The sequence below is a fragment of the Nannospalax galili genome, unplaced genomic scaffold, assembly GCF_000622305.1.
Source record: "Nannospalax galili isolate Female #2095 unplaced genomic scaffold, S.galili_v1.0 scaffold511, whole genome shotgun sequence".
NCBI classification, from domain to species: Eukaryota; Metazoa; Chordata; class Mammalia; order Rodentia; family Spalacidae; genus Nannospalax; species Nannospalax galili.
In genome coordinates, this window is record NW_008331831.1 from 1948616 (window position 1) to 1974267 (window position 25652).

General features: G+C 37.3%; 1 protein-coding gene across 3 annotated transcripts in view; it reads right to left on the bottom strand.

The window, feature by feature from the left end:
- The window catches only part of Rock1 (Rho associated coiled-coil containing protein kinase 1), a 155306-nt gene that overhangs the window by 3386 nt on the left and 126268 nt on the right, over window positions 1–25652 (bottom strand). For all 3 annotated transcript variants that reach the window (XM_008826963.2, XM_017796569.2, XM_029560558.1), the window contains 10 exons: window positions 17684–17849; window positions 15515–15608; window positions 14686–14774; window positions 13074–13262; window positions 11727–11886; window positions 5103–5173; window positions 4816–4904; window positions 2180–2258; window positions 1769–2030; window positions 574–781 (listed from right to left, as the gene is read on the bottom strand). In XM_008826963.2, the coding sequence (XP_008825185.2) occupies window positions 574–781; window positions 1769–2030; window positions 2180–2258; window positions 4816–4904; window positions 5103–5173; window positions 11727–11886; window positions 13074–13262; window positions 14686–14774; window positions 15515–15608; window positions 17684–17849 (1407 nt within the window). The remainder of the gene's footprint in view (window positions 1–573; window positions 782–1768; window positions 2031–2179; window positions 2259–4815; window positions 4905–5102; window positions 5174–11726; window positions 11887–13073; window positions 13263–14685; window positions 14775–15514; window positions 15609–17683; window positions 17850–25652) is intronic.

A 25652-nucleotide genomic window follows, 5' to 3' on the forward strand; every position in this document is an offset into this window, starting at 1 on the left:
ATTAAAAATTTTTAAAAAAATTAAAAAACTCTTGAAAAAATTCTACCAAAAATTTAAAAGTGGGGATTTTAACTGAGAAGTTTATAGTACAGTAACTCATCAGTAATAACAAATAACTTTGATTCAAAAAAATCTTCATAAGCCTATTTACATAAAAAAAGGTGTAATTCAGCAGCTGGTTAAAATAATGAGGGCTAAACTATGCCTTGTGTATCCTAGCATATGACAAGAAAACTTGGTATAGAACTAAGTATCATATTTATTAATTCCTCTCTTTTCTTTTTTTGAGTTTGGCCTGAAACTCACTATATAGACCAGGCTAGCCTCAAACTCACAGAAATCCCTTTGCCTCCTGAGTGCTGGGATTAAGGCATGTACTACCACACCTGACTCATATTTACTAATTTCTAACAGCAATCAGTTAAACTAATTCATAAAGTAACTGTCAAGTCATGTATTAAGATCTAGATATAAACGATATTCTCTGTGGTGGAAAGAATTAGGTTTCTGATTGTCATAGACAGTATCAAACCACTTTCATATTACTAAAATGGTTAACATTGTGATCTTTACCTAGTTTTTCCAGCTGTATTTTTGACCACTTTCCGGAAAGACTGATTTGCAGTGGATCTAGTAGATAACGTTCGAGGAGAGGCACGAACAAAGCCAGATGGAGGATTCTTAGGGATCTTCTTTACCAGATGAGTCACCCATTTTTTTTGTTCATCCTGAGAACATGCTAACAGCAGCATGTCTCTTGCTGATGTTACATCGTAACTTACTACAGTAAAAAAATAACAAAAAACCTCACAGCTTAAGCCATACTGTATTTTTCTTTTTAAAAACCAAACCTACTAAATTTGTGATTTTTCAAGCTTAAAATTTCAAAGATTATATACTTACTTATACTTGGACAATATTACTTTCTCAGTTTTATAAAGACTGAATTTTTTTTCCAAAAAACCAAACACTCAAAATCAATAGCCATAAACAGGAAAATAATGTAAAGTCAGAAAAAAAAAATAAAGAAGTAAAACAATTTACAGTTACAGAATCTACGCTTCTCATCTTAAAATAGATGTAGTAATTCTGTACTTTTCCCCTCTAATTCGCCAGAAGACAGTCTATCTTAATCAAACAGCATGCTGCTCCAGGCATGTAGAGAAAACCAAAGAGAAAATAAGGAAAGTTAAAAATTCAAAGGAAGAACAGGATTCTCTGAGGTTCTTCACTCCAACTTAACATAATTTCAGTGGCATGGCTTTGAAAACGGGGGTGATTCTCTCTCTGTTTTTTTTTTTTTTTTTTTTTTTTTTTTTTTTTTTGAGGAGCAAGTCAGGGCATCTTACTGGTGAGGGAAGGGCATGTGCTCCTCAGAGCTGGCCTCAAACTCACAGAGATCCGCTTGCCTCTGCCTCCCAAGTGCTGGGATTACAGGAGTGATTCTCTTTTTTTTCATTTTTGGTCTTTTTTGAGATAGGGTCTCCCTGTAGCCCCAGCTATCCTGGAACTCACTATGTAGACCAGGCTAGCCTTGAACTCACAGAGATCCGCCTGCCTTTACCTCCCAAGTGCAAGTGATTCTCTTTTAAAACATTATGCTCAAAGCTAAACTACCAGTTCTATTGAAAGGTGTTCGTGTCAAAAAACCCGTACCTTAGAACCTATCAGTTCACCTTGGTGTAGAAATCAAACCTTTGAAGTTACTTCATTAGGACTAAGATTAAGTCCATTATAAGGTATTAGAAACCCACTTATTGTGCCTTACCTTTGCATGGAGAAATTAAGTCCTCTTTCTTATCTAAGTGATCTCTGTGGCATTTAACATGGCATCTTCGACACTCTAGGGCAGGGGGTGGCTTAAAAACATGCCAGAGAGGTTTGGCACAGGCCTCACAGTTGGCAGGGAAGTGGTAGAGTGTAGGAATGAACTCATGGCCTTTGTGATTCTGGAAGTTCGTTTTTTCACCTTGTTGAACTGGCTCCATTTCTACATCTTTTCTACATTCACCTTCATTTGCATATAGTATCTACGTTTGGGAATAAAAGATTGAAAAAGATCTTAATTTGACAGTAAAAGTTCTAAACGTTTAAAAAACATTGATATATCATGCTTATTTCACAAATCGCTTAGTACTTAGGAAAAAGAAGTTTTAGCATTATAATTTAACATTTTTACCTGGAATATTTTAGGAATTTCTTCAGTTTCAGCTCTGTACACATCGCCTTGGGTTACAGGTCGAACATGAAATAATTTACTAAGATGGAAATAAATGATATAAACCATTATAAAATTTCATTTGTAACAAAAGACACATTTCACTGAAGAGGACAAAAAAGTGGCAAAGAAGCAAATAAAAAGATGTTCAACATTATAAGGTAAAACCATGATGAATATCGCTATAATGTAACTTTCAGAATTTGAGAAGTAAAAATAACACCAAATGTTGCTGAAAATGTAAGGAAGTTGGATCACTCATATAATGCTGATGGAAATGCAAACTTGCCTATCTGCTTTGAAAAACAGTAAGATCATTTATTTTACAAACCAATTACATCACATTATCATTTGCACTTTAGGGGCCTTTATTCTTGGAAATAAAAATTTTATCTATACAAAAATTACACCTCAATAAAGAGTAGCAAATTGTTCCTCATTCAGATAAAAACTCATAAGACATATTTCATATTAATATTTATGTATTATTCCACTAAGGCTGATTATTTATAACAATGTTTTTGGCAAAACTATACTTTGCTTTTCGTTTTTGAAAACAGGGTCTTCCTGTAGCCTCAACTGGCCTGGAACTCACTATGTAGACCGGGCTGGCTGCAACCTTACAGAGATTCACTTGCCTCTGGCTCCTGAGTGATGGGATTAAAGGTGTGCACCACCATGCCCAGGTAATGCTAATACTTTAAAAAAATATGATATGTTGGGCTGGAGAGATGGCTCAGCAGTTGGGAGCACTGACTGCTCTTACAGAGGACCCGGGTTCAATTCCCAGCACCCACGTGGAGGCTACAAATCGTCCTTAGCTCCAGTTCCAGGGAATTCCGAAGCCCTCTTCTGACCTCCATGGCACTGTACAACATAGGTGCAACTCACATACATGCAGGCAATACACTCATACACATAAAATAATAAAAATAATAAAATATTTTAAAAAATATAATATGTCAATACTAGGACTTTCTTAATTCTGCTTACATTTTAACCATAATCAGCTCCAAAAAAAGTTAATTCCAAAGTAATAGTTCATTTATTAATTTTATGTGTGTGTATGGAGTGTGTGTGTATTTAAGTCAGAGGGCAGCTTTTGGGAGTTTGTTCTCTTCTTCCACCTTGTGGGTCCCAGGGATGAACTCAGGAGGTCATCAGTCTTGGTGGCAAATGCCTCTACCCACTGAGCTAACTAGATAATCCTTCAGTTAAACTTCAGGTCTTTTGAATAGCACTTACCATACCTCACTTTGAATTTATACCTTACTATACATTTTACATTTTCTATGTTTTGAAGTTTCTTTTTATTTAAATCTTTTTTTGGATTTATCTTTTATTTTATGTGTATAAATGTTTTGCTGACATGTATGTAAGTGCACCCATGTTGTACAATGTCCATGGAGGCCAGATGTGGGTGTCAGATCCCCTAGAACTGGAGGCACAAAGAGTTGTTAGCTGCCATATGGGTGCTGGGACCAAACCTGAATCCTCTGCAAGAGCAACCAGTGCTCTTAACCGCTGAGTCATCATTCCAGCCCCATTTCTAAGCTTCTTAAATAAGGAATTTATCTTTACATACATCATACCATCTCTATGATAACACAATGTTTTAGAATGAATACAAGGAAAAATCCTACACTTATTAAGCCTTATAGATTACTAAAAAAGAGCAGCTATGTTTACATTACTTAACATGTAAGTAATGCAAGTACTGATGGTGTCAGTCGGATGACCAATCTTGTACTTTTTAAGATGCTCTGAGAACTCAAAAATCAGTAAATATTTTAAATTAAAAAATTGTCTTTCAAAGTACATAAATCAGGGAAACAAATTTTTCCTTCATATATTTTGCTACCATAAGACTTTATATAATTTCTGCGTGTGTGTAATGTGTGTTCTTGTTAATGTGTGAAAGTGTGGGTGCATGCATGCCATGGTGCATGCATGGAAGTCAGAGGACAACTTTTGGGAGTTGGTCCTGACTTTTCCACTTTATTGCGACAGGGATTCTTTGCCACTCTGTGAGCTGGGCTAGCTGCCTGCAAACTTCTGCCCCTCTTGTCTCTCTCTGCCTTCTGTCTCCCCACAGGGATATGCAAGGGTTACTGATGCTTGCCTGCCCTGCTGTGTCCAGTTTGTATATGGGCTCTGAGTATCTGAATTCAGGCAGTCAGGTTTGTGCAGTACATCCACTAAACCATCTCCCCAGCCCTAAACTTAGTAGTTAAAAAAAAAAATTATTATTTTTATTTTATGTGTAAGAGTGTATTGCCTGCAAGTGTGTGAGTGAACCCGTGTTGTGCAATGCTGTGGAGGTCAGAAGAGGGCTTCAGATTCCCCTGGAACTGGAGTTAAGGACGGTTCATAGCCACCATGTGGGTACTGGGAATTGAACCCGGGTCCTCTGCAAGAGCAGTCAGTGCTCTTAACCGCTGAGCCATCTCTCCAGCCCCTAAACTTAGTAATTTGTAAAAACAAAAAAGTAGGTAACAGTGTTTAAATAACACAGAATGCAAAATAGTTCTAAAAATAACTGATTATCATAAGGAAACATTCAAATGACTTAAAACACTCAATCAAAGGCAACTTACTCTATGTCCAACACCATAGATGGATTGGATTGTTCCTTATCTTGTTCATCATTATAGAATAAGATTTTTTTGCTGCTTACAACAACATACTGAAACGACAAAAGGGAAGAATGAAAAAAGCAGTAGTAACTTGATTTAAAGTGATAAGCATAATTTTCATTTGTGTCTAGATATAATGTATTGATGTAAAAATCAATGCTAGTGATAGGGCAGTTAATACTGAGTTCTCTGTTCCATAGTATAAAATGTAACAAAATACCAGCTAGAAAAAATTAAGCATATGGTACCTGTTTCTTCCAGCCATATCTTTTGATATTTCCTCTATTTGGTACAGAAAGCCAACCTTCAATTCTTGACTCTAGGAGAAAATAGTATGTATAGTAGTCAATCTTAAATTTTAACTAAAGGAAAAATGACTACAAGTTGTCTGACAGCATGCAGGAACAGGCAACAGAAAACAGCTAAATGAATAAATGCTAGAATTTGCTCTTCCATGCTTCAATCACACAAATCAACTTTAATGGCCATACAAATATTGCAGAAAAATATCCCAAGCCACTTTTCCCATAAAATTAACATTTAGTACTCAATTAAAAGGTATAAAGAATGTCTTTAAGAGCCAGGCAAGACTGGAATGGATTGCAGCTTAAATGGAGTATGATACAGAAGACTTGAAATATTACTTAACATTCATATAAAATATTGAGCAAAAACAAAAAAAACGGAAAAGAATGCAGCAAGTGGAACAATCATAGCCATGATTTACACAGGAAAGAGCAAGCAAAGGGACCCACGTGTCCTATTACTCACAGAAGATAAGAACAGAAGGTAAATAAATAAGGAATGCAGGCAGAATCAACTAGATACAAAGAATAAAAGACAAGCATTTTATTTGTTTTCTCAGTACAATCTTCTGATAAACGTTTTGGTAAAATACTCATAATAATTTCATTAAAATTGTTCAAATTTGGATGGAAGGTACTAAATTCTACAGATAAATCTAATTACAAACCTCAAACTAAAATATAAGGTCTTTTATGCTTATGGTATTGTAATTTAATAAACAGAAAACACAGAAATCAGTAGGTCACCTGCTGAAATTTATACCATAAATTGCTTGACTATTTACAATCAAAGACTTTTTTTTTTGTCTTTTTGAGACAGGGTCTCCCTGTAGGCCCAGCTGTCCTGGAATTCATTATGTAGACCAGGCTGGCCTCAAACTCAGAAGGATCCGCCTGCCTCTGCCTCCCAATTGCTGGGATTAAAGGCATGCGCCACCACACCCGGCCTATAATCAGTCTTTTACAGCAGCCATCACTACTGTTTAAATATAATGTTTCTTTTATTGTACTAGAGATCAAACTTGGGGTCTTGGGCATGCTAGCTAAGTGCTGTACCATGGAGTTACATCACCAGCCTTTGTTTTGTTTTAAAACAAAACAGTCTCACTATATAGCTCAGCTTGGCCTTGAACTTTCTGTGCAGCCCAAATTATCCTTGAACTTGAGATCCTCCTGCCTTAACCTTCTGCATGTTGGGTTCACAGGCATGTGGCACCACACCTGGTTAAATATAACTAATGTTTATTAGAAGTATCTGGGGAATATGGATGATTCCTTTAGAAATGAATATATCAGGTTAAAGAAAACTCAAATTAAGTTCATCCTATATCAGTCTTATATTTAAAACATGAAAGAATAAAAAGGCAACCAATTTTAAATTATGATACTTAAGCTAAACTTAAAAAACCTTACATGTTTTCCCTCTTCACATAAAGTTGCAAAACTCAGTCTTACAGTACTAGTAACAACAACAGGTGACATTACTGACCATTTATTAAATGCCAAATGCTGTGGAAGTCATTTCTGATATTTAGGATTTGTATAGTCACAGAACATAGGGTATCATATTCTTAGGAATATAGGGTAGAGTCTACTATTACCCTCCATGTCAAAAATGAAAACACAACCAGATATGGCAATAGCTGCTTTTAATCCCAGTACATGGGAGGCAGAGGTAGGGAGATCTCTGTGAGTTCAAGGTCAGTCTGGTCTATATAGTGAGTCCCAGACCAGCTAGGTAAACACACTGAGATACTGTCTCAACAACAAGAACAAGAAAGAAGACATCAAGGCTTAGGAAAGGTGACTGACTTTCCCAAAGCCACTCTATCTGTATTTGTAAAAGTACTAGGTTCAAACCCAGGATGCCTTAATTTCTGAGCGTATGTTTCTAGAACATAAAAATTTATTTAATTATTGTTGGTAATGTTCCTCTTGCTCCTACTTCCATCATTTACTTAATATCTCCAAGCTTTTGTGTTAGCCCCCCTCAGAAAAACTGCAGTTTGTTAGAGGACATTGAACTAAGTTAAAAAAACCTAACACTTGTTTGGTATGTCCGATGGTGTCTGACACAGAGGGTATGTACTCAACAAATATTTATTCATTATTTTGCTCATCTGCCTTTTTAATAAATTAGCTAATTAAAATCATTCCAAATAATGGTTACAATTTTAAGCCAAACAGGCAGTATTATATTAAATACTTTGAGGAAGGTTCTCTTTATATACTGATCACTCCTAAGTATTTTATTGTAGGAAGGGAAAAATACTGTTAGGAAATTTTCCCACTATGGCAAAAATGAAGCTCTTTTTTTTTTTTGTCTTTTTGAGACAGGGTCTCCCTGAAGTCCCAGCTGTCCTGGATTCACTATGGAGACCAGAATGGCCTGGAACTCAGTGATCCATCTGCCTCTGCCTCCTGAGTGCTGGGATTAAAGGCATGCGCCACCAAGCCCGAAAGGTCTTTTTTTTTTAAAAAAAAATTTTTTTTATTATTTTTATTTTATGTATAGGAGTGTTATGTCTGCAGGTAGGTAAGTGTACCTGTGTCGTGCAATGCCCGCAGAGGTCAGAAGAGGCTATTGGAGCCCCTGGAACTGGAGTTATGGACACCTGTTAGCTGCCATGTGGGTGCTGGGATTTGAACCCGGGTCTTCTACAAGAACAGTCAGTGTTCTTAACCCCTGAGCCATCTCTCTCTGGCCCCAGAAGCTCTTTTTTAAAAGCATGGTTTGGAAAATATTAGGATTAACAAGAGAAATAAAATGCAGTCTTAATATTTAATGAAGTAATTAGGGCCATGCTCACTGAAAATAAAAACCCTTGAATCTTGACACTTATACAAAACTGTGTGTTCTAAAACATCCCACCCCTTTCAGTAATTTCTCAATGAGAATAAGTGAGAATAAAAAAAAAAAAATCATGCTTTTTGGTTTTAGGTTTGGGTTAAGAACTGAACTAGGCTCACCGATAACAGATTAAATGTCTCTAAAGCCAGAAAGAACTGTGATCTAAGTGGGAATGTGTAAGTCAAATGCTGTGAATTCCATGTTTCACGTCAGAAACACGAAAGAAGTCAGGTTCTCCAGAAAGTAAAAGAAATTCAAGACAAACTTCATGCTGGGAATCAAACCTGGGTCCTCTGCAAGAACAGCCAGTGCTCTTAACCACCGAGCCATTCCTCCAGTCCATTTATTTATTTATTTATTTATTTATTTATTTATTTATTTATTTTATTGCCTGCATGTATGTAAGTGCACCCATGTCATGCAATGCCTACAGAGGTCAGAAGAGGATCTGCCTGCCTCTGTCTCTGGGACTACAGGCGTGCACCACCACACCCAGAATAGTCCCTTATAATTTTTAACTTACAAAAAAATTGTTGTGTATTATTGCAACATCAACAATTGATTCTTTTACCCAAATAAGAGCGAGCCTAACTAGATGTAAAGTGATAGCCAATACAACCAATTTAAGCATCAAAGCCAGTATCTGAAGACTACAAAAACTTACTTTGATATATCACATGCAGTTTAAGAGGGGCAGAGAATCACTCTCTAGTGTTTTAGTAATATTCAAAGGTAACATTGCTGGGCATGGTGGTGCATGCCTTTAATCCTAGCACTTGGGAAGACAGAGACAGGTGGATCTCTGTGTGTTCAAGACTAGCTGGAGCTACAAAACAAAAAACCAGTGACATAAAGAAGAAAATGCAATCATTTAATGCTCACTAACTTAGATGCATTATATCCAAATCACTGATTGGTAAGGCCAGAAACTCTCCTATGCTCACACAGTGGGAAACACACCCAGCAAACTACCACTCAGGTTCAAGTTACATAGCCTGAGATCAAAGCTAATGAAAAGGGGATGATACAGATAATAAGAGATCATAAACATCAACTGGGTGTTGACACTGAGTGCTTTTCCTAGTGCTTCATTTCCTATATTCTCATCAGACAACTAGATCAATAACTCCAAAGAAGGAAAAAGAGTGGGGAAGAGGAGATCATAATCACATTAAAGGTTTTTGTCCCTTGGGCAGAATATAAACTGCAACCCTAAAGGTAATCTCTATATTTATGCAGTGTTGTCAGATCACATCCTGCCACAGAACCAGAGGGAGGATAGAAAAAAAAGAATCTGAGAATGAAAAAAATATCTTTCAGAATTTCAGTTACAAGTGAGAAGAGCACCATGCTTTTATTTATTTATTATTTTTTGGGGGGGTAATCTTTTTGAAACAGGATGTCCCTGTAGCCCCAGCTGCCCTGGAACTCCCTATGTAGACCAGGCTGGGCTTGAACCCACAGAAATCCTCCTGCCTCTGCCTTGAGTGCTGGGATTAAAGGTATGCACCACCACGCCTGGCAGCACCATGCTTTTTTTAAGACTTTCAAAATTGGGAAATTAGGAGAGAACTAACCCAAATAATGACAAAGCTTCCACCCAGAAAGATTACAAAGGTTGAGCTCTAGACGGCTAAGATAATTAAATCAGAATTTTATGTTAAATAGTGACGTTTCAGAGAAATAATGAAGTATCAGCTCATTTCTACAACTATCTAGAAGTTATATAAATGAATCAATCATCGAACTAAAAATATGACCCATATACACAATAGGAAAATTAGGGTTCAACATGTCAAGGGTCTTTATAAACGCCCAACACTGACAACAGAGTGATGAGGAAAGAGGTATCTAATGGGCTTATTTTATAGACAAGGAGAATGGTGCCTAGTACCGGACACTTGATAAGCCTTGGAAACAAAATGTCTGAAAACAAGTATTTTAAGGAAAACCACTCAGAACAGAGCCAGTAAAAGCATTTAAATTCCTTTGTTAATGGACTCCTAAATTAAGTCAGATTCTGAAATTGAAAGAAATGCCTGACCTAAGCCTGCCAATAAACTGCCTGATGAATTTACTCAACCTGATTTAGCCAGAATGGTGGATAAAATGCATAACCGCCTCTGTGGTCTTACTATCTTTTAAACATAAGTATTTATTTATTTACTTTTTATGTCTGAATGTTTTTCCTGCACGTATGTAAGTGTACCCTTGTGTGAAGTGCCTGTGAATATCAGAAGAGGGTGTCAGGTCCACTGGAGTTAGAATTATGGATGGCTGTCAGCCTGTGGGTGCTGGGACCTGAACCTGGGTCCTCTGCAAGAGCAGCCAGTGCTTTTAACTGCTGAGCCATTTCATCAGTTCCCAATTTATCTTTTGAGTCAAATCTTCTAATGTTTATGAATTAGGTAGAAGTTTCTGAAATGTATAACATCATTTAAAGAAAATTGTGGCACACATAAGATATTACAGTTAACGGGAAATGCATGAGATAAGGAAAAAGGCCTGCTCAAGATTTTTAACTGACATTAAATAATCCCTTTACTCCAGAAGTATGTTGATATTAACAAAAAATGAATTAAACTATAATTTCAGTTCAAAAATTGAACCACTATAGTCAGAGACCTCTAAAAGTCTTAAGTCTAACCTCAGAGGTCTAAATAGCTGAAGCTAGAGATTCTTGTTAAATCCAAAGCAATGTTCCTATAATGATGCATAGCTGCAAATTTCAAAAGGCAGATGGTATGAGACAAGCAAAAATTTAAAAGAAGGAATTCCCTGACCTTCAGAGCAGCAAATACCCCTTCTTTTTACCTTCTCAGATACCTGATTTGGAGCAAGCAAAGACACCAAGGCACAAGGGCACAGACCACATGACATTAAGCAGAAGTTCCTTTTGGTACCACTTTCCTCAACAAGAACAAAATTTCTTATATAGTCTATCAAATCTCTTATACGAAATAATAAATGTATGTATTAAATCAGGATACCGACAATTATTTGTGCATTAGAAAATACCTTTTAACTCATGGAGTATTCAGGAAATAAACAAATTAAAATCTATTTTAAAGTGTAAAATTTAAATTACCTTGTAAAAAACTTCTAAAATCCTGAGCTATGAATGTGTGGTATAGCAAAGTATGAACAGTTTATGTAAATGTGTTTTAAAATCTGTAATCTATTCACTGTATTTGTATTCTAATTAAGCCAAGTACGTTGTGGTTTTTTTTTTAAATTTACTTTCCATTATGAAAAAGACAAAAAAGTCTGAAATATTGGCCACTTACTGTTACATGATTTCTCCCCCTCTTCCTCTCTCTCTCCCTCCCTCCCTCTCCCTCTCTTATCACTAATACTCAGGTAGGTTTCTGTTTACAGCTGCTATGGCTCTGCTTACTATTAAGCGTACACTAATACCAAAATACATAAAGCATCAAACCGTGGCTACTCACAAAACATATATAATTAAAAAAAAATCTTTAGGTTTTCATTCAGGCACAGCTTCTTAGATAAATTTTAGTAACTTAAGGTTTCTTACGACTATTTTTTTATTCTATAAAATGTACCTAATAGACAACATCGCGTCTTAATCTGTTAAAAACAATTCCTCTTAAAGGTCTGTGGACAAAATGACAAAGTATAAAAAGTAAACAAAAAAATTTTTTTTTGTCATGACATTTGAGCCAAGCTGAGTGGCTCATTAGAAGTATTCTTACCTGGTATGTTTCCATCCGTTTCATCAGCACTAGGAAAACTAGCAACACTAGTAGAATCCGAAAGGTCCAAAAGTTTTGCCCGCAACTGCTCAATGTCACTTTCTTTGCTAGCCAATTGCATCTGAAGTTCATTTCTATGTGTACATTCTTCTACCAATTGCTATTTTTGAAAAATGTCAAGACAGCAAAAATAATCAGGCTAAAATAATTTTCAACATTAAGAATTAAATATAAATGAGTAATTTGCTCATATGAAAATATGCTGTACACCATGAATGTTTACTACCAGTTTGTTGTTAACTGTTTTTTCTTTTGGAAACAGGGCTGCTCAGGCTGTCAGAGCTTTTGAGCTCAAGTACTCTTCAATCTAAGTAGCTGGGGCAGGTGTGTGCAACTGTGCCTGGCTACTCCCACAGACTTGCTGTGCTTTAGAAAAAGAACTCTCTCTCAATAGTGTAATGCTTGGGGTATGCACCTTTTCCTCTTTACTTTGTAAGAAAGTTTTTTTTTTTTTTTTTTTTTTTGGTCTTTTTGAGACAGGGTCTCCCTGTAGCCCCAGCTGTCCTGGAACTCACTATGTAGATCAGGCTGGCCTTGAACTCACAGAGATCCGCCCGCCTCTGCCTCCCGAGTGCTGGGATTAAAGGCGTACGCCACTGCGCCTGGTGAACATTTTCTATTTTTTTAATGCATAAGGTATTCATACTTTTCCAAAGTATTTAAAATGTTAGTAAATGATTTTCTGAATTCAAATAAGTTATTTATTGGTCTACACAGTCAGTTCCAGGCCAGCTGGGACCACAAGGAAACCTCGTCTCAAAAAGACCAAAAAAAAAAAAAGTACAGAAAACGTCTCAGGATGATAAACCCATAAATTATAGAGTCAAAGCTTGGATATAATGTGTAAGACCATGCTCACAATTTTATGTCATTATCATGCCATGAAATATAAAAAATTATTTGATTTTTGGAAGAATAGGTTTAACTAGAAAAAAAGCTACAGTACTTCAGAAACTGTAACCCAAGCATAATCAATTTAACAGCCAAGTTCCAAATTCAGCTGCAAACCAAAGAATCAAAACCACTGAAAGTCTCTCTTAAACCAGGGTCTGTGGTCAATAGCAGCTGCTAATTGGTAAAAATTACTCAAGCTATAACTAAAAGGTAATAGAACATGTCTCTGAAACTTTTCAAGAAAAGAGTACATATCAGAGTAATAATGATCAAAATGTGAAAAGTATACATTAAAATATAAGCTTTTTACACAAATAAATCTAAGATAGACAAGTATATATAACAGTAATTTAAGAAAATAATCACACACTTTTGCATACACACAAACCTTACCGCTTGCATGTCATTAAATTCCTTTTGATGTTTCACTACCATTTGGTTAAATTTCTCTCTTTCTTGATTAAGTTCCAACTGCAGCTTTCGATTTTCCTTTTCTTTTTTCCTCAAATCTTGTGTATTAGCTTTCTTTCTATCTATTTTAAAATCTTTGCGATTCATTATTTCTGCCAATTTGTTAACAGCCTGTTCAAACATTAAATAGTGTTAGTAAGGATCTATACGAGGCGTTCATTCAATTTAAATGTCTTTAAAAATGTGCTTTCAAAATTGGGCTGTGTGTGGGTGTACATGTGTGTGGGTGTACATGTGTGTGTATGTGTGTGAAAATTAGGACAAACTATTGAAGGTTAGGATATAACTGGTGACACAAGTAACTCATCTCACTATGTAAGAATCAGGCTTACAATAAATCCATTCATTGTTCAATAATATTGCAGGTATCCTACTGAGCACTAGAGATTAAAAAAAAAAAATCAGTTATAAAGCCAGGCGTGATAGCACATATCTTTAATCCCAGCACTTAGAGGTAAAGCAGGTGGATCTCTGTGAGTTCTACATAATGAGTTCCAGGTCAGCTGGGACTACAGGAAGACCCTGTCTCAAAACAACAACAACAAAAATGTTTACTGTCTGCATCTCAGTTGCTACTTTTCCCCTCCTGTATTGTTATTTCTAATTTATAAATATTAATGCTGTTAAATATTCTCTTCAGTTCTGTTTTGTTTTGAGACAGATCTCCCCGTAGCCCCAGATGTGCGCCGCAACACCCAATTCTTCAGTTTATTTAAATTTATGTTGTGAGATACACCACAGACACATGAAATTTTACATAATAAATGTGAATCTTTTCTTCATGGTCTCTGTCTTGATGTAAGGTAAATAAAATCTGCACTGAGGGATTTTGAAAAGTATCAATTAAGTTAATTTTTTGGAGATTACTTTTAGTTGCAACATACAGGACTGAAACGTAGATTTAGAATGAGAGAACTAACAGTCAGGAGACCACACAATTACTTAACAAAGAGGAGAGAAGAAAATATTACAGAAACACAATTGAAGCACTTCTGAGTAACAGTAAAATGACAAGACAGCAAGTTGTTTAGTTTGTTTTTTGAGAAAGAGTCACAAAAAGATACCAAGTTTTAATAGATCAAAAAAAAAACTGACCTAGATGTATAATCAAATGCAAAAATGACATAGCCACCCCTACAGTTTCTTACTGATTTCCAATCCATCTCTCTTGGCTTCTGATCAACCGTGTAGTCTCTTCAAGTCTTCCTACTGTTAAGAGGTTTTCAATACAATCCAAGTCTCATTCTTTATTTGCTTTTCTGCAGTGTTGGGAATGGTACCCAGGGCCTCATACTACTGAATGTGTCATTACATTCTTAACTATTAAACTTACTAGACAAGTTAATTTTCTTAACTGAAATTCTGCTTCCCATGAGTCTTTTATATTTAACAAAGGATTTACTTTATGTTCTAATGAAAAGCTGAACCATACGACCTCCATTTTAGGCAAACATGCATAAAGAACAATGATTAATTTTCTGAATTTATGATACTCAAATGCAAATCAATGGGAAAAGGTTAAGAGTATATATACCTGTGTTTTAAGGGTTCGTTCAGTACTGATATTCTTTTCAAAGGCAGCCTTAAGATTATTGATTTCTTCTTCCTTCTTCAATTTATATTCTGCCAATAAATTATGTGAAACATTATTGTAGAGCATTAAAAAATTTAATCTGAATTCCTAACAATTACTTGAATTGCTATACATTACATAGTAATACATAGTAACTTTCAGTAACTTTGTTAAGATAGGTTTTTTTTTCTTTTTTTTACACAGGTACCACAGGCTGCTCTCGAACGTCTGATTCTCTTGGCTCCACATCCCAACTGCTGAAATTTTAGGAATTTGTGATCATGCCCAATTTATTAATTTTTAAAAAAACTACTTATTTTTATTTAATGTGTATGAAAGTTTTGCATGCATGTATGGAAGTGCACCATGTGCGTACAATGCCCGCAGAGACCAGAAAAGGGTGTCAGATCACCTGGAAATGGAGTTATAGATAGTTGTTAGTTGCCATGTGGATGTTAGAAATCAAACTCAGGTCTTTTGCAAGAGTAGTTAATGCTTTTAACTGCTAAGCCATCTCTCCAGCCCCATTAAGATAATTCTTAAGGCTACCTAAGTTAGCTAATATATAAAGACACTTAAAAACAAACAAACAAAAAAAACCCTAATGCACAAAATAAAGAGAATTAATTTATTTACTCATCTAATTTTCTTTGAGACAGGTCTCATTATGTAGCCCTAGCTGGTCTGGAACTTGATGTCTAGACCAGGATGGTCTTGAAGCACCACAGATCCACCTGTCTCTATCTCCTGAGTACTGGCACATTAACAATTTTGGGGAAAGCCTACATACCTTCTTCTGCTGTCCTCATTTTTTCATTTAGCTCTTCATTTTCCTTTTTTAATAATTCAATATCTTTGTTTAGTATGCTGTTTTTTTCTTCAAGCTAAAAAAAGAAAAGCACACAAAGATTAAGCTATAGACTGTGTTTTCATATTTAAAGCTAAAATCTTTTATTTTTTTTTTATTTTTTTTTGAGACAGGATCTCCCTGTAGCCCTAGCTGGCCTTTAACTCACTATGTAGACGAGGCTGGCCTTGAACTCACAGAGATCTGCCTGCCTCTGCCTCCTGAGCACTGGGACTAAAGGTGTGTGGCACCACACCCGGCCTAAAGCTACAATCTTTAACATGTTTTCCATAGGTGAGGGCAGATCAACTACTGCTTAACTATAAAATGCCCAGTTTCCACTTTAAAATGTTAATATAATTCTGAATATTTTAAGAACAATTATCACCTTCCAAAAATGATCTGTATATGCATATGTATATATGCATATATGTGTATATGTACGTGTGTATATGAAGTAAAGTAAAAACTATAATGGAGACTAGATTGGAGACTAGAAAATTTGTACTTAGTCCTAGCTCTACTAAGGACTCACAAATTAACCTATGTAGCCCTAGGCAAGTCAACTGTGCCTCAGTTTCCTCATCTGTACATGATGAAAATATTATATTTAGCATTAACTATTCTATGTGTATTATTTTCCTAATCCTAATAACAATCACATAAGGGAGTATTATTTCTGTGTCCCCCCAGCCCGGGGGGGGTTTGCATATGTTGAGAGATGGCCTACGTATAAACACCATGCTGGTCTTAACCCTAGTTATTTTTCTGCCTCAGTCTTGTAAATGCTGGGATTATAAGCCACTCACTACCATGCTTGACTTCTTTCTTCCTCTTTCTCCCTCTGTATGTGTGTATGCACGCCCACAGACGTGAGGGTGGGTATACATGCCCGTGAGTATAGAGCAGGATGTTGGGTGCCTTCCTCTATTGCTCTCTGCTTTACTGCCTTAAGACAGAGTCTCGTACTGAACGAGAAGCTCACCATTTCCAATAAACTGGCCTGCCAAGCTATTCTGCCCCCAATGCTGGGGTTACAGATATGGACAGCCATGCCCAGCTTTCAAAAAAAAAATTTATGTATTATTTTTATTTTATGTGTGTAAGTGCATTACCTGCATGTATGTAAATGCACCCATGTCATGCAATGCCTGAGGAGGTCAGAAGAAGGTGTCAAATCCCCTGGAACTGGAGTTACAGACAGTTGTCACCTGCCATGTGGGTGCTGGGAATCGAACTTGGGACCTCTGCATAGTGCTCTTAACTGCTGAGCCATCTCTCTAGCCCCCATGCCCAGCTTTTAACATGGAAATTCAAACTCAGGTTCTCATGCATGCAGAGCATGCACTCTTACCAAATGAGATATCCCTCCAGCCCTTATTAGTCCTATTTCATGGATGAAGAATCTGAGGCTTAGAGAAACACGCCAAGATTATGTAACTTTTCAGAGGCAAAGACAGTATTTGAACCCAAGCTGGCTCACACCAGAATGCAGTTAACTTCCAAAGACATATTTCTTTAACTTCTACTTTTTATCCCATATTACTATATAGACTATAGTATAAACCTTGGGAATAGGTATCTGTTCCTAAGTATTGGTTTTATTATAGAATATTGGTGGCTATCAACAAAGAATTTCTTAGACCAAAATGGTTTCTCTGAATTTCAATTTCTTGTTTATAAAAACATGTTCACCATAGCAAGAGGGTAACAACCAAATTTAGGAAAAGCATTTCTTCATACAAAATATAATAAAGAGTAACCATCAGCCTAAATTCTAGTGTACTGAATAAGATTTTCTATCATTAGCAACTGTTTTGGATTATAAACTAACACAAAAGTATAGAAAGGTCACTATTAATTAATTAATTAATTAATTTATTGTCTTTTTGAGACAGGGTCTCCCTGTAGCCCCAGCTGGCCTGGGACTCACAGAGATCCGCCTGCTTCTGCCTCCTGAGTGCTGGGATTAAAGGTGTGCACCACCACACCCGCAGGTCACTATATATTTAAAGTAATATGCATGCACATGCATCCTAATCCTGTAAACTGTGACCTATTTTGATTTTAAATCAATTTCTGTCATATATCTTACCTGATTATGACACTTACCCGACTAACAGTGTGATCTTTATCTGTAATCTCTTGTCTATTTCTTGAAGCAGCTTTCTTACTTTCCTGGGTCAATTCAAAATACTGTTCTTCCAGAAGTCCTCGAGCTAACTGCTCAGACTCCGCTTTTGTTTCCGCTAGATCCAACTGAGTAGAAAGAGTTTCTCTGTAACAAAGTTTTAAGTGAAATGAAAAAAAAAAAAATTTCAGTTCATTCTTCCAACTTAATTACATACTTAAAAACACAATTATCTTCCTGGACATGGCAACTCACACCTGTAATTCTAAACATTGAGAAGCTGAGGCTGAGGAGTTGAGAGCTGAAAGGCAGGCTGGGCTCTACAGTGAGAATCTGTCTTGGGTGGGGGGTGGAGCAAACAAAACAAACTTGAAAAACTCCACACGATTTTCTCTAAATGACAAAAAGAAATTTGGAATTTATTTCTTAAAGTAAACTTTAAACCCATTGCAAACTCTTCATAAAGTAATGAATTTTAACTTCTCAAGTCATCTACTTTTAGGAAACAACTTTGCAGTGGGTCTAGAATGTAAGACAGAGGGCCCAGTAGAGAAGCACTAGCTGGTAAAGCAAGCCAGACCTATGATGCTTCTCCCTATTACTTCTCATTCCCATTTCTTTTCTTAAAAATGTTACTGATGGCCCAGTGGTTAAAAACAGTGGCTGCTCTTGCAGAGGACCAGGGTTCAATTCCCAGCACCCACATGGCGACTAACAACCATCCATAACTCCAGTTGTATGGGATCTGACACCCTCTTCTGACTTCTGTGGGCACTGCATGACATGGGTGTATCTACCAACACCCACCAACATGCAGGCATTACACTCATACACATAACTGCTGAGCTGTGTTCATACCCATTTCTAACTGGGGAGAAACACTGGGCAAGTTTTTTACACTTCCTGAAGCTTGACTTCATTAAGTTTGTAAATTGAGAGGGTTAAGTTAAATTATTTGTGAGGTTCCTTTAGTCAGAAATTCAATGTGTATTACAATCAATTTGTAATATGTATGAAAACATACATATTACAAAACCACTAAACTCTATGGAAGTGTTATTAGAAATTTCTCTTCGAAACTTTTCACAGTGGCTCAATGATCAAGAGCCTTCCAGAGGACCTGGCTTCAATTCCCAGCACCCATGCTGATGACAGGAGACTTGAAACAGCCTATAACTACAGTCCAAGGGCTATTTAAACCCTCTTGCCTCTGAAGAGGGTTTAAATATACATATACTCACACGCCTTTAATCCCAGCACTTGGGAGGCAGAGGCACGTGGATCTTTGTGAGTTCAAGGCCAGCCTGGTCTACATAGTGAGTTCCAGGACAGCTGGGACTACAAGGAGACCCTGTCTCAAAAAAAAAAAAAAAAAAAAAAAAAAAAAAAAAGAATAATTTTACACCCCTAAATTCTGTAAGTTCTCAGTAAATTTTGGGAATGAATTATTCTGATCAATTACTTTCTAGTAAAGGAGTATTACAAATCCAATCTTCTGCCTTAAATCTAAGGAGGGAGATATAGTCTCCACCCAAAAACAAAACACTACACATGTCATTTAACCAATAATTATTTATGTGAATGCTTATTATATGCTAAATACTTTTTTTTTTTAAGACTTAAAAAAATTTTTTTTTGTATTGCCTGCATGTATGTGAATGCTCCTGTGTCATGCAATGCTGCAGAAGTCAAAAGAGGGCTTTGGATTCCCCTGGAACTGGAGTTAAGGATGGTTCAGAGCCACCATGTGGGTGCTAGGAATTGAACCCGGGTCCTCTGCAAGAGCAGTCAGTGCTCTTAACTGCTGAGCCATCTCTCCAGCCCCAGATAAATATTTTAAACACATACACAACTAATGAAGGTCCTGCTCCTAGGAACTATTTACTGGGAACGTAGATGAATGAAATCACATATACATAGTGAGTTCCAGGCCAGCTGGGGCAACAGGGAGACCTCGTCTCAAATTTTAAAAAAGAAAAAAAAATCAGTATCTACATACGTCTATACTTCATAATTCTCCATGGTGAAACACTTTGCATATTAAGGTCACTCTTGTCTTTATCTTATCTCCTCAAGGATCTAAAGCATCAACACCACCACAGTCTTATGGATCATAAGGTACTAAGCAGTACCTCTATTCATCACTGCTGTATGTTAATACCTATAGAGAACTCTATAACTCATAAAGTGCTTAGAAAATATATCTGAATAAAGACAGATAGGTGTGTGACTTTTGCATTCTGATTTCTTTCCCATGCCATTTTTTAAGGACTAAGATCACTTTATTGTAATGAACTCGCAAATAAAAACATCACACAGGTAGAATAAGGGAGCCACTCAGATACTTGCCCAGTCCCAAGCTATCCATCTTAGTGAATTTCAATGAGACTAGAATGGCCATTCTGAAGCAATAGAGCTTTGATTAGGGTTTTATACATCACCAGCTGTCCTGGAACTCGTATGTAGACCAGGCTGGTCTTGATCTCCTGCCTCTGCCCTCCGAGTGCTGGGATTAAAGGCATGTGCCACCACACCCGGCTCAATTACATTTTTATACACACACCCAGTACAAAAAAGAAAACTATGGCAGAGTTTAAAACTAGAAAAATAGCTTTAGATCTTCTTTTATGATTCACGTTTGATTTTATCTGCACTGTCTTTCCTTATCATCTAAACCACCCCCCCTTTTGGTCTCTTTTCTAAATATATTCTACCCACAATTATATCTGTTTACATATGTCCATAGCACATTTAAAAATGTTCATGTTGAGGCTGAGGCAGAGGCAGGCAGATCTTTGTGAGTTCAAGGTCAGCCTGGTCTACATAGTGAGTTCAGTTCACCTGGGACTACAAGGAGACCCTGTCTCAAAATGAACAAAAAAAAAAAACTCATGTTGGGCTGGAGAGATGGCTCAGTGGTTAAGAACGCTGGCTGTTCTTGCAGAAGACCTGGGTTCGAATCCCAACACTCACATGGCAGTTAACAACTGTCCTTAACTCCAGTTCCAGGAGCTCCGACAGCCTCTTCTGTTCTCTGTGGGCATTGCATGACACGGGTGCACTTACCTACATGCAGGCAATACACACATACACATAAAAAAAATAAAATATTTTTTTTAAAATGCTCATGTTAAGGGAATCTCTAAGAAGACTGGCATTTTCACATTCTCTCCCAGCTACTGCTGCATGTCCTTGTCCTAACAGCTATCTTTTGAATTTAAAAATTTTTTAAAATTTTAAAAATTTATTTACTTATTTATTTACTTTTCATTTATTTTTGCTTTTTGAAGCAGGTCCTGGAACTCACTATGTAGACCAGGCAGGCCTTGAACTCACAGAGATCCGCCTGCCTCTGCCTCCCAAGTGCTGGGACTATAGGCGTGCGCCTCCATGCCTGGCTAATTTTTTATTATTTTTATGTGTATGAATATATTGCCTGCATGATGTTAAGTGTTCCTGTTTCATGCAATGCCTGCAGAGGCCAGAAAAGGACGTCAGAATTTCTGGAACGGGAGTTACAAACGGTTGTTAAGGCACCATGTGGGTGCTGGGAACTGAACCCATTCCTGAATATCCTAATACTGGAGGCACATTCTAGGTGTTAGGCATGCACAAATGAATTAGAACTAAGAACAAAATATCTGAAAATTTCATAGAATTCAAGCTCTAGTGAAAAGAAAATAAATGAGGAAAGTAAGCAAAATCTATTAACTGAACAGCAAGAAAATGGGCTGTGTGGGAAAGTTTGTAATTTTAAAGTATATTCAGGATCATGTTTAGACCTAGTCAGAAGAGGGTTAAGGAGAAAGTCATGTAGAGTATTTGGAAAAAGGTTTTGGTCAGAGGGAAAATCAAGTACAAAAGCTCTGAGACAGTAAGAACTCAATGTGGATATTGTATACACTGTTACACATATTGTTTCCACCTCTACCCTTTCCATCTGTGTATCAACTGACTTTAACTCACACCAAAGTCCAGATGTTTGGCTTCTCTTGAAAAATCAGATCTTGAAAGTTTGGGCTTGTATTACCAAGTGGTAGCCACCAAAGGCATCAACTTTTCATTTTGCTATAGTAATCACCAAAATTCACACAATGAATGTTATCAACACTTATACCCCACTCATTTCAACAGTTACATGTACGGTTCCATAGGTTCTGAATTTGTAAACCCCAAGACACAGAATCATTTTAACAATTCTCTTCTGTCTCAGTGGTTCAGGTGTAATGGCTGCTGAATCAGTCTCAAGTCCCTGATAGTTCTCTGCATTCTAAAGCAAAAGACCTAGCTGCTCTGGTTTCCATTTGGTCATCATATAACCTCTTAGGGTCAACAGGCCTGAAATGGAAATAATCTCCTCTCCCTTCAATTCATGAACTTGGTATAACATAAAAACACATTATTGTACTACTACTTTACACTTCCAATACCATACATATAACTGGTTGGTAGACAACAGATTAAACTCTGGGATTAGTAATGGGATTACTGTCACAGGGAGTGCCCTCAACTAATAATTAAGTTGTCTTGTTCTGATAGCTAGTAAATTACCATACTGATACTTACTATAATGTTAAAATTTATGATAATAAACAGTTTGGTAAAAATTTTTAATGTTTTATCAAAATATTTTAATCAACTTAACTTGGTTAAGGCAACTTAATCATAACAGAAATGCAACAATTATAAAGGCTCATTTGATTTTAAATAAAGTCAAAAAGGCTAAACAGCAAAGACTAATTCAAATTTATTTTATTTCTTACATTTATTTATTTATCCATCCATCCTGTATGTTATGTGCATGGACGCACAGGTGAGGTTAGAGGACAAGCTGTAGGAATCATGTCTCTCCTTTACCATGTGGATTCAGCAGACTGAACTCAAGTCATCAGTCAGGTCATCATTCAGCAGCAATTTCTTTTACTGCTGAGTCATCTCACTAGCCTTAATCCAAATTTATTTTTGAAACTGTCAGAAAATGAGCGGGGCATGGTGGCACACGCCTTTAATACCAGCGCTTGGGAGGCAGAGGCAGGCGGATTTCCGTGAGTTCAAGGCCAGCCTGGTCTACACAGCAAGTTCCAGGCCAGCTGGGGCTAACAGGGAGACCTTGTGGCAGAAAGGGCAAAAACAGGGGCTGGAGAGATGGCTCAGCAGTTAAGAGCACTGACTGCTCTTGCAGAGGACCCAGTTTCGATTCCCAGCACCCACATGGTGGCTATGAACTGTGCTTAACTCCAGTTCTAGGGGAATCTGAAGCCCTCTTCTGACCTCCGCAGCATTGCACAACATGGGTATACTTATATACATGCAGGCAATACACTCATACACATAAAATAAAAATAATAAATATTAAAAAAAGAGTAAAACAAAACAAAAAACAAACTGTTAGAAAATGAATTAAAAATAAAAATTGTGTATTATGTGACTGATGGTATAGCATGGTACACTTCAGGGCTTATACTACAGGTGTTTAGTATGAGGCCTTGTGTTCAATCCCAAGTGGAAGGGAGGGAGAGAGGAAGAGAGGAAAAAAAAAAAAGTTGTGCATTCCAACAAAGAACTGATAAAAAGTAGATTTCGTAACACCTAAGGATCCGTAACTGTCAAAAGTTGATAACACAAAAGAGGCAACCAGACATTAAAATTAAGATTATATAGTAGTCTTCTCCCTCTAACAAACCAGTTTGAGTTTAATTATGCCTGCAGGTCAGAGAGGTCCCATAAAAATCTTTAAGGTGACAGAAAAGTAGTCATTTAAATTTAAATTTGATTACATAAGATGAAAATTTTGGCTCTTAGTTCCTAAGATAGACCACAGACATTTTAGGTGTTCAATAGTCACATGTGACTAATAGTTATCATATTGAACAACTTGCACTAGGTCTGACTATTGATTTGTAAGAAGCACAAAGAATGAAATGGAATGCTCAGCTTACTACAGAAATAGAACCAGCAAACCCACAGCTGATGAAAATTACAGGTCAAAGATCCTGTACAAAGATTCTTCACAAAAAAGGGGTCTAAAACGTGAACACTTATGCGGTAAGAAAGAAAGGAATAATTTTGAAGTGAGAGATACAAGATCTGCTTCTCTCAAATGGGGTGGTTATAATGGTATGTACCATGTAGTAATCAACGTTTTACTATCTTCTGTTTATTTGTGTTCACAATAAAACAATTAAGAACTTTAAATTTTTTTGTAGATTAAACTAAAAATAGAAAGTAGTTTGTCTGTTCTGACCCTTTCTAGCTATGATCTCTTGTCAATTAAATGCTCAAATGACGTTGTTACCCCAATTTTATAAAGTCTTTGATTACTTATTTATTTTGCAGTGCTTGGGATTGAACCCAGGGCTTCAAGTCTGCTACGCAAACACCTCGAAAGCTTTAAGACACATTCAATAGAAATTAGCTTATGTACTACTACTGAAGAGAAAGACCTCCAATACCTTTAATTAATATAAAATGATTTATGAGCACAGAATGAATTATATAAAGTAAATATCTGAAGGAGAGATCCTTGTAAGAATTATTGTCAAATTATTCTTCCAGAGTGCCACAACATTAGTTTATTACATTGTCCCTTTACCCTAAAAGTAAATTTCAGCCAAATCTGATTTGATCTCAATTAGCCCAATAAAATGAGTTATACTATTCTCTTCACATCCATTATCTTTATTTAAAAAAATATTTTATTGGTCTTGGCACCCCAGACACCGGGGGAACCACCACTGCTTCCTGATCCTTTTACACCAGACCAACCTAGTTCCTTCTCACAGTCCCCAGGAGCCCTCTGGGCCTGGTCCCACCCTTAACTGCCTCTGCTGCACTCGGCTGCACAACACGCAGGCTCTTTCCTGGACACTGAGGCTGACCTCTACGCTCGGAACTACCACTGCTTCCTGATCCCTTGCATTCAGATGAACCCAGTTCCTTCTCCTCGCCCCCAGGAGCCCTCTGGGCCTGGTCTCGCCCTCACCTCACTCTGCTTCCCTGGGCCTGCAGAACCCGCCGGCCTCTCTCCTGGGTAAGTCCATCGCACCCTCCATGCCTTGACTCCCCTAGCCCCATTCACCCTCCCATCTCCCCCACTCCACCTCTCGTCCTAGCCTAGGTACTGTCCCATGCCTTGTCTTGGCACCCAAGATAGTGGGGAAACCACCACTGCTTCTTGATCCTTTGCATACAGACCAACCCAGTTCCTTCTTGCGGTCTGCAGGAGCCTGCTGGGCCTGGTCCAGGCCTCACCTCCCTCTGCTTCCCTGGGCTGCACAACCCCCCAGCCTCTGGACATCGAGGCTGACCTCTTGGCTTCCTGATCCTTTGCATCCAGACCAACCCAGTTCCTCCCTGCAGTCCCCAAGAGCCCTTGGAGGCTCTTCATGCCACCATTTCCCTTTGCATCTCTGGGTGGGACAGCCACCAGCTGCCCAACACCAGCATCTTTCCTAGGCCCTGCTCCCAGGCCAGTCCAGCCCCCAAATCCAGAGGACATCTTTCCTACAGGAATTCAGACCTTAGGAGAAAGCCTGAGAGCAACTGATCCTAATCTGACTTGGGCCTCTAAGGGAACATCTGAAGACAAAGGCAATCTGGCCACTCCAATATAAAATCAAAAAAGAGAACCGGAAGCTTAGACAAACCAGCTTTTCATGCCCCAAAAGTAAACCACAAAGAAATATAAAGTTTACAAAAAGAAGCAGACCTAAACTTGAAGGCATGAGTCTCACACAAGAATCAAAAACTACAAAAAAAATTCCCATGTCAAAATCTCAGAGAAAAAATATCCCCACCAAGTATCAGTAGTGCTCTACAGGAGTACAATGAGAATCCCCTAGAGATAATGCAGGACATGGAACTCAAAAAAACAATTATAAACATGATATAAAAAATGCAATGAGACTATCCTCAGGCCTCTTGGGGTAAGTCTATAGCGCAGCTCTCCGC